General features: G+C 36.4%; 1 protein-coding gene across 2 annotated transcripts in view; it reads right to left on the reverse strand.

Moving 5' to 3' along the window:
* Positions 1 to 14,180, reverse strand: part of mcamb (melanoma cell adhesion molecule b) — a 39,018-nt gene that overhangs the window by 13,043 nt on the left and 11,795 nt on the right. For both annotated transcript variants that reach the window (XM_051861123.1, XM_051861122.1), the window contains exons 2-6: positions 3,113 to 3,231; positions 688 to 937; positions 503 to 573; positions 343 to 430; positions 76 to 255 (exon numbers count right to left, since the gene is read on the reverse strand). In XM_051861123.1, the coding sequence (XP_051717083.1) occupies positions 76 to 255; positions 343 to 430; positions 503 to 573; positions 688 to 937; positions 3,113 to 3,231 (708 nt within the window). The remainder of the gene's footprint in view (positions 1 to 75; positions 256 to 342; positions 431 to 502; positions 574 to 687; positions 938 to 3,112; positions 3,232 to 14,180) is intronic.

The raw sequence follows: 14,180 nt of genomic DNA on the forward strand, positions 1-14,180 counted from the left end.
GATTATTTTCATTTTTTTTTTTTTGGGAGAACTAGCTCTTTAAAATAAATATAGAATGAAGGGATATTGACTTACAGTGAACTGTTATGTTGATTAGCTTGGACTCCACCATTTTTGATGCACCAGGGACAAAGTATTGGACCTCGCAGTAAAAAACGGCATCTTCATCTTCCCTTTTGACCGTAATGAAAAGTTGACTCTCAAGTGCCAACAGGCCATTGGGTTTATTTGTCACTGACTCCAAGATCTTTATCTCTAAAGGGGATGCAGATGGTTTTTGTCATTGCCAAATAAAATCACATTTTGTTTTGGAGAATGTTTACTGAATGACCATGTATTTACCACCATCTGAAGATTGGAGAGGGAAACTGTTCTTGTACCATGTGATGTTGGGTCTAGGATACCCGTCGTCCACTTTACAGTTTGCAACCTGAGTAAAAATACCATAATTATGCAAAGTTCATGAAAATGTACATAAGCAGATGGTTTTCTTGAGCTCTACCTTTGATGGCCCCTCCTCATTAACAGAAATCCCTGTGTATGTACCATCAATCACAGGCATAGATGGAGACTCTAAAAGACAGAGTGTTAGGATGAAGGTTAAAATAGGTCAAGCAGCATATGATGGTGAACCCTCAGCCTGGCCAGGCTCTTCTAAATCAGGTGGGACAAGCCCGTTTGTCTTACTGAATACTTGGAGACGAGTGTGTCCTTCACCACTCTCTTTCAACACATTGTGCACCATGCAGATGAACTCCCTCTGGTCACTCAGTTCCACCTTGTCGATGGTCAGAATGGCGGTTCCGCGAACATCCTTCGGGTCATAAGAGTGACTGACTGTGATCCTCCCAGTATATTCACTGCCCTCTTCGATGATCTCAGTCAAATTATCATAGTAGTAGATTCTCATCCTGCTTTGGTCCTTGCCTGGTAATTTCTGTACAAAGTCAAAATGGTGATGTTCAGATTTCAACATTTATTGTATGTTTATAGATTTGTTTGTATATACTGTTGAGGTTATTTTGGTGAATCTTGGGTGAAAAATTTCTAAAAATTATATATAATTTTCACCCTAAAATAAAAAGATATGCATACATTTATTTTGAATTAACAAAATAATACTTTTTTTTTTTTTTTTTTTTTCAAATCTCATTTTAAATGAAAAAGATCATTCTCAATTTTTTTTTTTGGAAATATTCTTCATTTATTTTTTGTTTCTATTTATTGTAAATAATTCATATTATTATAGTTTTTAAACTTGTAAACAACAATATAAGTATACATTGCATGAGTAATTGTACTGCGTTAATAATAAGATGGGGTCAGTACAATTTTTTAAAGAAATTAATACTTCAGCAAGGACAAATTAAAGGGGTCATGAATTGAGAAATCAACTTTTCCTTGAGCTTTTGATATATAAGAGGTCATCATACTATAAGAATATTCTGTAAGTTTCAGAACTGAAAATGTCCTTGTTAGTCCAATAAAAGCTTTTATTGACACCAGGCTCAGCGAACGACTGATCCCGGAATGTGCCTGCCATAGATAGGTGAAACGAAGCCTTCACAGAAGAAATCAATGCCTACTTCATCATTGTAACGTTAGCCCCGCCCACTGGTGTGTTAGTGAGATGAGGAGGAGAGAAGAGCGATACAGGACTAAAATAATATTACCTTTCAAAGGATCCTAATGCTAGGAATATGGTATATTTTCAACAAAGTGAATGTCTCAGTTGAGCTTTAATTATTAGTATTCGGTATTTCACTGTGGATTCTTTGGTAAATCAACCGCATTTTGGCGCAGGCTTTGCAAACAGACTTTTATTATATGGACTCGACAGTAATGCAATAACATGTAAGTAACTGTGTTAATTCTAATGCCGGATCTGATATGTAATGATTCATGTACAGTCAGATGTTCTTTGTCTATGTGTCAGTAAATCAAACCAGTGACTAAACGGTCAACTTCACATTGTTTCTCTTAGTAGGATGAAAATAATCTGTTATTTAAATGGTGATTAAATTATATAAAGAAAGTGATCAAAAAACTCTCCCTTTGCAATCGCTGAAGCTGTCAATCAAACAGCGCATGTTTATCAGTGACTGAGTTCTGGACTCACGCCAAAACTCCCGTTTTATTCAAACCTCTTAGTTATATCGCGTTTGCACTGTTAGTTACTATGAAAGCATTTGTTAGTGTGCAGAAAGTGAGTTGCAATGATGAGAACACTGCTTTCCTGTGCTCAACAACATGTCTGTGATTGACTACAGTCTTCTTCACTGCAGCCTTACATGCCACTATCTAAATATAATGTCATAGATCTAAATTTAATGTAGCACTTTTCAAGATTAGTTAACCTTGAGAGCTGTAATAGTAAAAACGTGCTAAAAGAGAGTAATACTTGGCTATTTCAAATGGAAAGACGTTAGCCAATCACAGCAGTGGGTGTGGGCGTTCAAATAAGAGGGCTAAAATCAGGGTAGCAAAAATGCCTTTTATTTCTAAATTATGACAATTTTTGATGTAAAAAGCATACTAACATTATAAATGCACCTCAGAAAACATAAAACAATAAAACAACGTAGTTCATGACCCCTTTAAGTTAATAAAAAGTGGCAGCAAATACATTTATAATGAAAAAAGATTTCTAATTCAAATGAATGCTGTTCTTTTGATCTTTATATTCATCAGATAATCTTGTAATAAAGTATCATGGTTTCCACAAAAATATTAAGCAGCACAACTGTTTTCAACATTGATAATAATACGAAATGTTGCTTGAGCAGCAAATCAGCATATTGGAATGATTTCTGAAGGATCATGTGACATTGAAGTCTGAAGTTCTCATAATGAAAATTCACAGGAATAGCGTATTTTAAAATAGAATTTTAATAATATTTCATTATATATAATTTTTTACTGATTTAAAAAACATGTTTAGTGTGTGTGTATAGGCTATATATATATATATATATATATACTGTATATATCAGTATTATTTTCTGATTTTGGGGTGAAATGTGACCCGCAGGCATTTTTTCATAAAATTCAACCAATTAACTGATAATTGTAAAACAAATTAGAGTAAAATGTGAATGTGCCTGTTTCTCACCGTAAACCAGACTACCATCAAGGCTGGTTCCTGCAGAGTGTATATACAGGGGATCTCAGCCTGGTTTTTTAAATATACTTCCACCCTGTCTTCCATGCTCACATCCACTGCGGCCCATGCTGAAAAAACATCAACACACACACATTTGTCTACAGGCCTAAACTTTGTACTGACAAAGAAAAGTCAAATCTGAAAGAAAAGCAACAATGTTGATTAAAAGGGTCCACAAAATAATGAGGCTTAAAGCCTATTTGTTAGACATTTTGTGATCCCTATTCCCTAAGCCCCTTTAGAGTATAATATGAATGTAGTGACTCCTTAACAGGAAATAGGGCATGGGGAAGACCACTTCTGATTGGACTGTGCCTCCCATGTTCCCATGTCAAATGCTCGATCTAGTGGGAGCAAAGCACTTGAGGGAAAAGATATTATGAGTGGAATTCACTGAGCCCACCCATGTCCAGATTGATGTGTAGCATTCCCGCATGTCACGCCTCAGGAGGAAGAAAGACTCAATTTATCTAGAGAATAAGTGACCTACTGTTTGCCAGAAATGAACTGTTCTCTCTCTTAAAGCATCTTAAAGCTCTCTCTGAATCATGAGGAGGCTGAAACTATTCATCCTCAAAAACATGATCACTACAAGACAAAAACATTTGCGTGCTAGTCATTCTGGCATCCTGTTTGTTTGTTCTGTGAGGAAAACGGTTTACTAACTCACTTCACAGTGAAGGTGTATAATCTAGACTTGCATTTCCAATTGATTTTGCAAATGTTCCTCAGTAACCTTTCAAATATATTGTAAATGGCCTTTCTGGCCTCTATGTGGTCCTGTGGGCACTACAAGGGTATAATTGAGTATGAAGGATGCTTTCACATTACAGAAATCTGATTAGTTTCCTCCAACAAAGGCATTTCCTGTGCATTAGCGACATTAGCGCAAGACCGACGTTCTTTGTTGTAGCTATCAAACATTCACCTTGTTCATTGAGTACAAAAGGGAGGACCAAGATATCTATAATGCCTTGTTTCTGAAGTTTTTGACGACTCATGTGGTGATGAAACAAATGCTCTCATTTTTCAAACAAATTGAATTACATCCTTGATATTTTGATATTTTTAGTGGTGGTTGTTTTGTTAGCATGCTAAGCTGTGCTGTTTTTGAGTGTCTCACACTATCATGCATGCTGTTTTGAACATTGCAATATTAATGTAATGTATGTACATTACCATAAACGTTTGAGGTCAGAAGGATTTATAAAGTATGACATTAAAGACATTTATAAAGTTATAACAGATATCAATTTCAAATAAATGCTGTTCTTTTGAACTTTATATTCATCAAAGAATCCTGCAAAAAAAGTATCACAGATTCCACAAAAATATGAAGCAGTTTTCAACATTGTTTTCAGCATTGATAATAATACGAAATGTTTCTTGAGCACCAAATCAGCATATTAGAATGATTTCTGAAGGATCATGTGACACTGAAGACTGGAGTAATGATGCTGAAAGTTCAGTGTTGCTGTCACAGGCATAAATTACATTTTAAAACATATTACAATAAAAAAAACAGTCATTTTAAATATGAAAAAAAATTCACAATATTACAGTTTTTACTGTATTTTCATGAAATAAATGTAGCCTTGGTGAGCAAAGACTTCTTTCAAAAACAAAATTTTTCAGACCCCATACTTTTAAATGGTATTGTATATAAAAATATTTCAAGAACTGCCCTGAATCATTATAATGCAAATCTGTAATCATCTATAAGCATAAACACCCAGAAATGGGTGTCATAATGACTAGCATTTCCCTTTATACAGATTACCGAGATAAAAAAAAAAACAGATAAGAAAGAACAACAGTGTACTCCAATATCTTGCCCAGCTAAAAAAGATCTGCAGACAAATGAAAGTCTGCCAAGATGCCATGGCAGCAACCATGCAGAACAGACATAACAAGCTTCAATTATAGTTTAAGAGACTCAGACACACTTAGCAGTTTGACTGATTAAGCACGCCACTCTTTTTAGGCATGGAAAAGCTCTCGGACAAAAAATAATGGCCAAAAAAGGAAGCGAGAACTTATAATGTGCCCGTGAGCCACTGTTGACAGTCTGGTGTCTCCACAGCCAAGAGTGCAGATGGGTTGTTTTGTGTCATCAGTCTAGTTTATTGAACAATAGTAATTTAAGTTCTCCTCTCAGAGCACAGGGACAAATTATGACAAACGAACAATGAAGCAGAAGTTTTTGCCTGGGATTCAGACAAAAGACTTTGAGCAGGAAGACACAACTCAAGGTTTCCCAGCAAAGTTGTGAGATATGTCATATAAGTCCCAGATGAGCCCAATATTAAACAGCTGTTGTGCCTTTTTAAAACAGCACTTCCTGTGTCTGTTGGAAGAGAAATAGAGGCCGAGTTTTAGAGTAAAAAATTAATTTTTCTTCAGACAATGGAAATCACCCCATGAAATCCTGAATGCATGCTGAGAGAACAGCCGACAGGAAGTCACAGATGCAAGAACATATTAGCATAATTACATACATGTAGATTTACATGTTGATACACTAATACACAACAATTTATATTTAATAGGAATGCACAATATTTTGGTACTATATGAGTTATTGACTGATATTAGATTTTTTTTTAATCTACATCATTCGATTGTACATGCTCATTTCCTCTATTTTCTTATTCAGCCTTACCATCATCTAACGCTCACTTAAGGTTAATCTTTAAAAACCCAAATAATTTAATTACACTGATATAGGTAATCTTTAGCATATTTGGGGTTGGGTGGGGTTGGGGGGTTTCCCCTTGATTTGCAATCTGTTCAACAAAATACCTTTGAGAAAAGCCGGGGGCCCCGAGATTCGTCACCACCTTTCTCCACTCTAACGGGATGGTTTTCGCGGGAAATCACGTACATATTTCACTCGCCCGCGTGTGTGACAGGTGAGTAAGGTATTTTATTTTAACAGATAAATTGCCATATGCAGCTCTCTAACACAGTTCATTGTAAAGCATTATCTATTGTGAAGGGTCATTTCGTTATAGTTGTTGTAGCGCTGTGCTGGAATTTATTTTCAAGGAAGTACCGTGTCTATTAATGTGTATACGTAGCTACAGTAACGTCTTCATCTAGTCAGCTTGAGATCCTTTCCATCTTAACTGGTTATATCTCTTAAGCCTAGTAGTGAATGTTTTATGAGCAGTAGGATAATCATATTCATCCACACAGTCACACAGAGCAAAAGTACAAATTAAACAATGTTCTTCCACTAAGTACATGCAGTTTTGTTTTTTAACCACTTGACGGCTAAAAGTTACACAGTGTTCCTTTAAGTTTTCTTCCATTTATTGGTGTATCTGGTCATGTAACGAGAATATCAGAAAAATGCATACAATATTCTTGATATATGAATGTGACGCATCTTTGTGCATGATACTCCAGTGCTATATGGGATCTTTGAACTCATCTGACCTTTGTGACAATTCAACAGTCCAGCATGTATGAGAAGCACACTTATAAACTGAAATATGCCATATTCTAGCCTGAGCCGCTCATAATGAGCTTATAGAAATCTCTGACACCCTTTGAGGCCAGCCAAGCACAACTGGGCCTAGAAATGGGGGGAAAAACAGGGTAATTTACTCTCAAAAATCCAATTCTTAACACAGAAAATCCCCCAGGATGGGGTTCTGACTCCATTCTCCACATTTCATGATCCTAGAATGATCAATGCAACCCTCTGCTTCAGTACAGCCATATTGGAGCCTATAAATGGTCATTGTTACTGGATAAAGCACCTGTTTTTTTAATTGTCTTTAAACTGTGGATTTCAGATGAATGTTGTGCTCCTTTTATTCATGAGCATACAAAAACTTCCACAGCTGCATAGTGAAGTGAAGTGCTGGAGACACTATATCAATCATCGCATACTTTATTTATAGGACGTTCCACAGAGTTACAACATAAACAAACGGCAATGGCCTACAGCAGCTCTGCAGTATAAGCTACCACATCCTCTGATGAATTTCTTTTTCTTGACAAATCACACAGATGTTTGTTTAATATCTAATGCTGCACAAGTTGTTTTACTAGGGTTGTTTATTTGGCCCTGCAGATTATCTTGTGCTAGTTGAGAATCTGCTGCCAAGGGAGATGGCTTGTGTTATGGGACAACAGACAGGAGAATGACTACCTGCCGACAGCAAGCCTGCATATATATATATATATATATATATATATATGAATATTTCCTTGTACATCACTTCATGAGGTAAATACAAGGGTTAATTAACATGTCCTACTTTATCACATCTAAGTATAACAGCACTATATCAGGTGTGTTTGACACTATGAAAAGTCCCCTATCATGCCAGTGAGGTTGCACGCAATGGACCAAAGACACAGACATTCATTACTAAAAATACAGCACTTCAAAGTAGGCTGATGCAATTATAGCAACATATTAGCAACCACAATAAAAAAAAATCAGTATTTTAGTTGATGATTTAATAAACATTTCACATTTTTAAGTAGGGCCAAATTCTGTTTTGCGTTTAAATTATTAATTGATGTTTAATGATCAAAAAACATGTCTTATCAATTGAGGTCATAAACTTTAACAAATTGATCATTTATCACAATTTTTAAGAAAATAGACAAACAAAATTCAAAAAGTGTTTTTTCTAATTGTTTTATAATTGTTGTTTGATAACATTCATGACAGAAAGAAGCAAGAATATTAGCCTGCTGTCACTTTAAGATCGAAGTGGACCCAATATGATACACATCCATTTTCTTTGTTTGCGTTACCTAAGCCATAAGCAACTGTGTTTACAAGGATACTCGAGATGGACATCATGACATAATTTTGCATGTACGTGTCCCAAGCACAAACAGACGCAGAAAAAAAAAAAAAAAAACAGATGCGGAAGTGAAAAGAATTCAGTGTTCACGTGCTGTCTGCGCGACTCGTGTGTGCGCACAGAAAACAGAAAACGCACAACTGACACGGCCTAAAACACATGCAAATGATGAAAATTCGCTCTATGATAATGGACATGGTTAAAGTTTGCAATTAATCTGAGAATCTCACGCGTTTCAAACCGTGGTGCCTGGTCTGTATTGATTAACTATCCTTATACTAGACATCACACTTCCTGCGTATCGCGGATGCGCGCATCGCAATGTCGATGCTAAAACGACACATCTTGTAGCCCTATTTGAGAGGCACAAATTCTGTGTACTATTCTGAATGGGATGCAGCCATCGTTAATGTAAATTCATATGGTTCCATCATTCGGGCTAACGAGATTTCTTTGGGAAAGCCTTAAAAAAGCAACCTTTTATTATGAGCATGAATGCCAGGTTGTTGCCGTATATATAGACCTGTCAGTCAAATATCAGAGTAAAAAGACAGGTGTTCTATGAAGAAGAGTCGGACTCCCTATTAAAGCACAAACGACAGGCACTTCTATGCTTCCCAGCTAATTATTGCCTTGACCTGATGTTCAGAGTTTCTTTTTAAAAGGCTTTAATGGGTTTAGATTGAAGTTCCTGTACTTGACATGGACAGAGTGTTGGAAAGCCTTAAGAAGAGCAGTCTGAGCCAAATGCGATACAAGCTTTTCATGTTATCTCAAGATCTTTAAAGCAGTTTTATGGTGAGGTTAAAGTAATGAGAACATAATCACTATTTATATGCCCAAAATCTTACAGTGACTAAGCTGGAGCTGATGTGACCTTGGAAATACGTACTCTACCAAGTGTTTTATTCTCAAGTGGAGAGATAATACACACAAAAGCAGCTGTTAAACTCCGTCTCACACTCCCAGAGTGTCACACACACCAGCGACCCACAACATGGCACGTCAGCCTGTCGCCCCTCATGACAACCTAAAGGATAAATGGAAAAGGATAAATGGTGCACTTACAAATGCTAGTCCTTATTGGTTTACAAAAAGAATCTGTCTGAGCTTATAAACACACATACAAAAACTTGACTTCATCTCTGGAGTTTATTAGCGATGATCTCTGTGGACTTTTCCCCAAGCATCCTCCCATGGACCTCCACTTCCCTTCCACCCCTTTTTCCCACGTCTCGGACAAATCATGCTCAATGCATGCTTGGGGAAAGCAAAAATAGCTGCAGATTTCTGGGGTATGGGAACAAGCAGCAGGACATTATTTATGCTGCAATGATTGTGATGACTTGCTCTGAGAAGAATGGGACATGCGATGGAGATCTCTCATTGGTTGAGTAGATCTAAGCTCTAAAGATAGCCGGTATCCCGACGTGATGGAGCACTAGAGAGTGGCCCCTTCCTTTTTTGGTGTACTAGAAACTGGCATGATGTTGGGTTCTGCTTCACAAGCCTCCCAGTGTGCCTAAGCAGCGGCATTTACCTTGTGACATAGGTATGCAGGATAGAAAATAAAATAGATAAAAACAGAAACTTTTGTTAAGTTAAACATCTTTTAATCTCCAGAAATGGAATGTTGTGATGACAGAAAAAGTGGAAGTCTCATATTCTTGTAGGGCCAGAATTATCTAAACAGAAGATTGCAGAGAGGACTGGTCTGTCCGGGAGAAAACTTACAGAACCGTTCCTCTGAGTTATAAAACAAACCTGAATCAGCCTACTTAAAACAGTGAATCCTACTGAGGCACTTTGGAACAAAGACAGACCACAAATGTAGTCTTCTACATATGGGTGTTTCTTCCTTCAAGCACTTTTATGTCCCAAGGTTTGATTTTTAACAAAACTCTTTTATTAAAACCAAGCTTTTATCATGCCGTCAATACTTACTTTTCAAATGCTTTTCTGTATAGATTTTACTGTTGAACCCTTGTAGAAGCCAGACCTTCTATCTTAAAGGGTTAGTTCACCCAAAAATGAAAATTCTTTCATTTATTACTCACCCTCATGTCGTTCCAAAACCGTAAGACCTTCGTTCATCTTCGGAACACAAATTAAGATATTTTTGTTAAAATCCGATGGCTCAGTGAGGCCTGCATAGCCAACAATGACATTTCCTCTCTCAAGATCCATTAATGTACTAAAAACATATTTAAATCAGTTCATGTGAGTACAGTGGTTCAATTTTAATATTATAAAGCGACGAGAATATTTTTGGTGTGCCAAAAAAACAAAATAACGACTTATATAGTGATGGCCGATTTCAAAACACTGCTTCAGGAAGCTTCGGAGCGTTATGAATCTTTTGTGTCGAATCATGATTCGGAGCGCCAAAGTCACCTGATTTCAGCAGTTTGGCGGTTTGTCACGTGATCCGAATCATGATTCCGCAAGCTGATTCATAACGCTCCGAAGCTTAATGAAGCAGTGTTTTGAAATCAGCCATCACTAAATAAGTTTTTTTGGCGCACCAAAAATATTCTCGTCGCTTTATAATATTAATATTGAGTAATATTATAATAATATTATAGTAATATTGAGTGAGTAATAAATGACATTATTTTCATTTTTGGGTGAACTAACCCTTTAAGACGTTGTTAAAACCTAAACCTACCCATAACCTATCCCTAAAATCAGAGGGAAATGATAGGTGAATAACACTAATATCGAAGCACCTAACCCTGGTTGTACGCCTAAACTTGACAAAAACTGTAAACTTGTCCCTCAAATCTGATTGGCTGATTGGAATGTTGTTCCAGGATAAACAAAGATGTTGACCCTGTAACATGTTGTACTTGACATTCACCCAGTATTTAATATGTGAATAGTTCATCAATTTTTTTTTCTTTTTCAAAAGGTTCGTTCAAAAGTTACCAAGGAGACAACAATGTCAGCAAAGAGCTTGAAATGAAATATGGGATGTGATGTGAAGGAAAAAAAGTAAATATCACTTGTGAACAATATTTGTATGTGTCATTTCCAGCTGTAATTTTCTCATTGCAAAAAGTCTGATTGGATGTATGCATTGGAGCTACAATTTCATACATTTTATTCCAAAAAAGTTGTTTCCCTCGCCATCATTTCCACCACATAATGCTGACATAATTTGAAATGTGGTGGAAATGACACTGTGGTGGGAATTTTCATTACTTTTAGAAAAATCGACATCCTGCTAATGGACACTTTAAATAAACTAGTGAGAGTGTGAAAAGTGTTTTAAGAGAGTTTATTTTCTAAAAGTCTACAGGGCCAAAACTGCCCATAGTTGAAGAAATGGCCAAAAGCTTTCAGAAACATTTTTGTATGTCCCTGTGTGATCTATTATACCCACATTTGTTTAAACACAGAAACCTCAGTTTACTACTGGAGACTGGAGAGTCAAGTATTGGTGGCCTGCTGTAATGCAGCAATGCAATATTATAAGAATAACTATGAGCTCTTGCCAAGCCATCCTCATTAGAAAATCATAACGTCACATTGTTTGTCATTTTACAAGATCTAAAAATGGAGAAGATCATAACATCATTATCTGAATCAGTCAGTGATTTCAAGTTTTTCCAGATTTACATTAGAGTCTTCATGCCAAGGTAAAGCCCAAGCGATTCATTGATTCAAACCGCAGATTCCTGTTGGCTCAAGACCGTGAGCTGTTGTATCTGTCTGAGGAGGAGACGGTCATACAGGCCGTAAAAGGCTTCTTAGATGTTTGTGATCAGCAGAGATTGGTGTTTCAGGAAACACCATAAATTATTAAGCTGCATAAATGAAGGATGAGAAGAATCTGCTTTTCCTTGTCAACATCAGCTCCCTGAGGAACATCTATCCCTGTTCACTAGCTAATAGCTGAAGGGGTTCAAAGCCTAAGCCAGTAGCTGTTTACAACCTGCTTCACTTCATGGATGCAAATGGATCCCTTGCAAGTCTGTAAAAGATCCCAGGGGGCTACAGGAAAATGGAAGGAAGTCCACAATCAAAAACAGACTTGAATGTAGTGTTTGAACTAAAGATCAAGATGTTTTTATATTAAAAAGTGCACATTGTGTTGACACACAGTATGTTTGCAGCGTATTTAAAATTGTGATGACAAGAAAATCTTTTTTTAAAGCTAAAGTAACAATTAAAATGATTGCCTATAAGCTATTTACTCCAGTACAGCCGAATTTACTGCCACGAAAAGGCTGTGAGACATTTCACCTGCTTTGATCTAACAAATGGGGTAATGTGAGCAGGGGGTGAGACCACACAATGGCCAGAGTGGCATTTGCCCACCCAGAAAGATGGCTGCCGAAATAATCTAGCACTTTAGAGAATAAAAGAAACTGCATTTTGTTGAACAGAAAATGATCACAGCTCACATGCTAGCATAATTTCATCTTATGCTCACCATTAATTTGATCAAAAATACAGTAAAAACATAATATTGTGAAATATTATTACAATTATAACTCTTTTCTATTTTAATATATTTAAACATGTAATTTATTCCTGTGATCATTACTCCAGTCTTCAGTGTCACATGATCCTTCAGAAATCATTCTAATATGTTGATTTGTTGCTCAAGAAACATTTCTTATTATTATCGATGTTGAAAACAGCTACGCTGCTTAATATTTTTGTGGAAACCATAATAAATTTTTTCAGGATTCTTTGATGAATAGAAAGTTCAAAAGAACAGCTTTCATTTGAAATAGAAGTCTTCTGTAACATTATAAATGTCTTTACTGTCACTTTTGATCAATTTAATGCATCCTTGCTGAATAAAAACATTTTAACGGTAGTGTATTTAAAACTCACAGTGATAACAGTGAATTGAACTAAGTTGCAGGACCATCTAAGCCAGCTGTTAATGGTTTTTGGTTTGCAAAAAGGTGAGAAGGTGCCAGTGGATAAGGATTTGATATGTTGTGTCAAGAACCATCTAGAGGGATTTGTGGTGGTATGTATTGCTGGGGAAAACTTATACTTATGGCAAAGGTCCAGAACGAAGAACCAGGGACACAAGACTCTATTTGGGGGAGCAGGGAAACAGTGAGGGAAGTCTCTGAGGAATGTCTGGCATCTCTGGCCATATGATGGCTAGGATAAGATGACTATTATGGAGGACCCTCTGTCCCGCAAGCCAGACGCTCCACAATTCACGCTCTGTCATCAGCCACTAACCCCACAAGTGTCCGTTTCACTTGCAAGTGGGAAAGGAGGCACCATTCTACAGAAATTAGGCACGCATGCACCAGATCAGGATATGTGCAGGATCCACAATGACAAAACTATTTCTCAGGTCATGAATCCTGAGCTGAGAACACGAAGGGGTCTGTATGACAGAGGTTACAAGGTTGGGAGCCTCATAAATTACTCTACTATGCCTAAAGAGCCCATGAAATGACTTGATGAATGCCGTTTTTTATCCTGTGTTGATGTATTTACTATGAAACAGAATGTTTCGGGATATATCAAAGGGCTCATCCCTTAAAAAAAAGATAATAGGCTTTGGTTAACATAATTTGCTACGTGCTAATGTTAGTTAATGGCAGATATTGGGGGAGGGACATTCTCATTCTAGAGAGCATTTCATTTGTCAAAAATCTGTGTAGTACAAGATGTCATTAATATTTTTGTATGTTTGGTCCATTTTCTTAGAAGATAAAAAACTTTCAATTTTATATGTGTTTATAAGCAAAAAAAAATAAATAAAAAATTTCAATCAACTTTTAGGAGTATCTTGGCTGTAGATATGCTAATGCAATTTTTTTTCTTTGAATCCACTTTTTTGGGCCGTATTTTTAGTCGCGATTTGATATCTAGCTGCCGATTCAATATGTATTGCATTTAGTTTTATTGTTTTTTATAGAATTAGCATTTTTTACATTTTGTAAAAGGAATTTTATATATTATATTAGATTATAACCCCACCCCTTTTTTCCTGCCCCTTTTAATCCAGTAAAATGCAAAAAAAATCATAACTCTGACATCATCTTAAGACAGAAATTCTTTTGAATTTTTTTATTTGATTACACAGAAGTCTATCAGATAAATATGAGATGTGGAGATGGCAATGATTCAAAAACAGGCAGCTGAGGAGGATTTCAGGCTCAAACACCTTCATAATGCTGACATGAAAAGCTCACAAAGAG

This window comes from Ctenopharyngodon idella, chromosome 15, assembly GCF_019924925.1.
Source record: "Ctenopharyngodon idella isolate HZGC_01 chromosome 15, HZGC01, whole genome shotgun sequence".
In the NCBI taxonomy this organism is placed as follows: domain Eukaryota; kingdom Metazoa; phylum Chordata; class Actinopteri; order Cypriniformes; family Xenocyprididae; genus Ctenopharyngodon; species Ctenopharyngodon idella.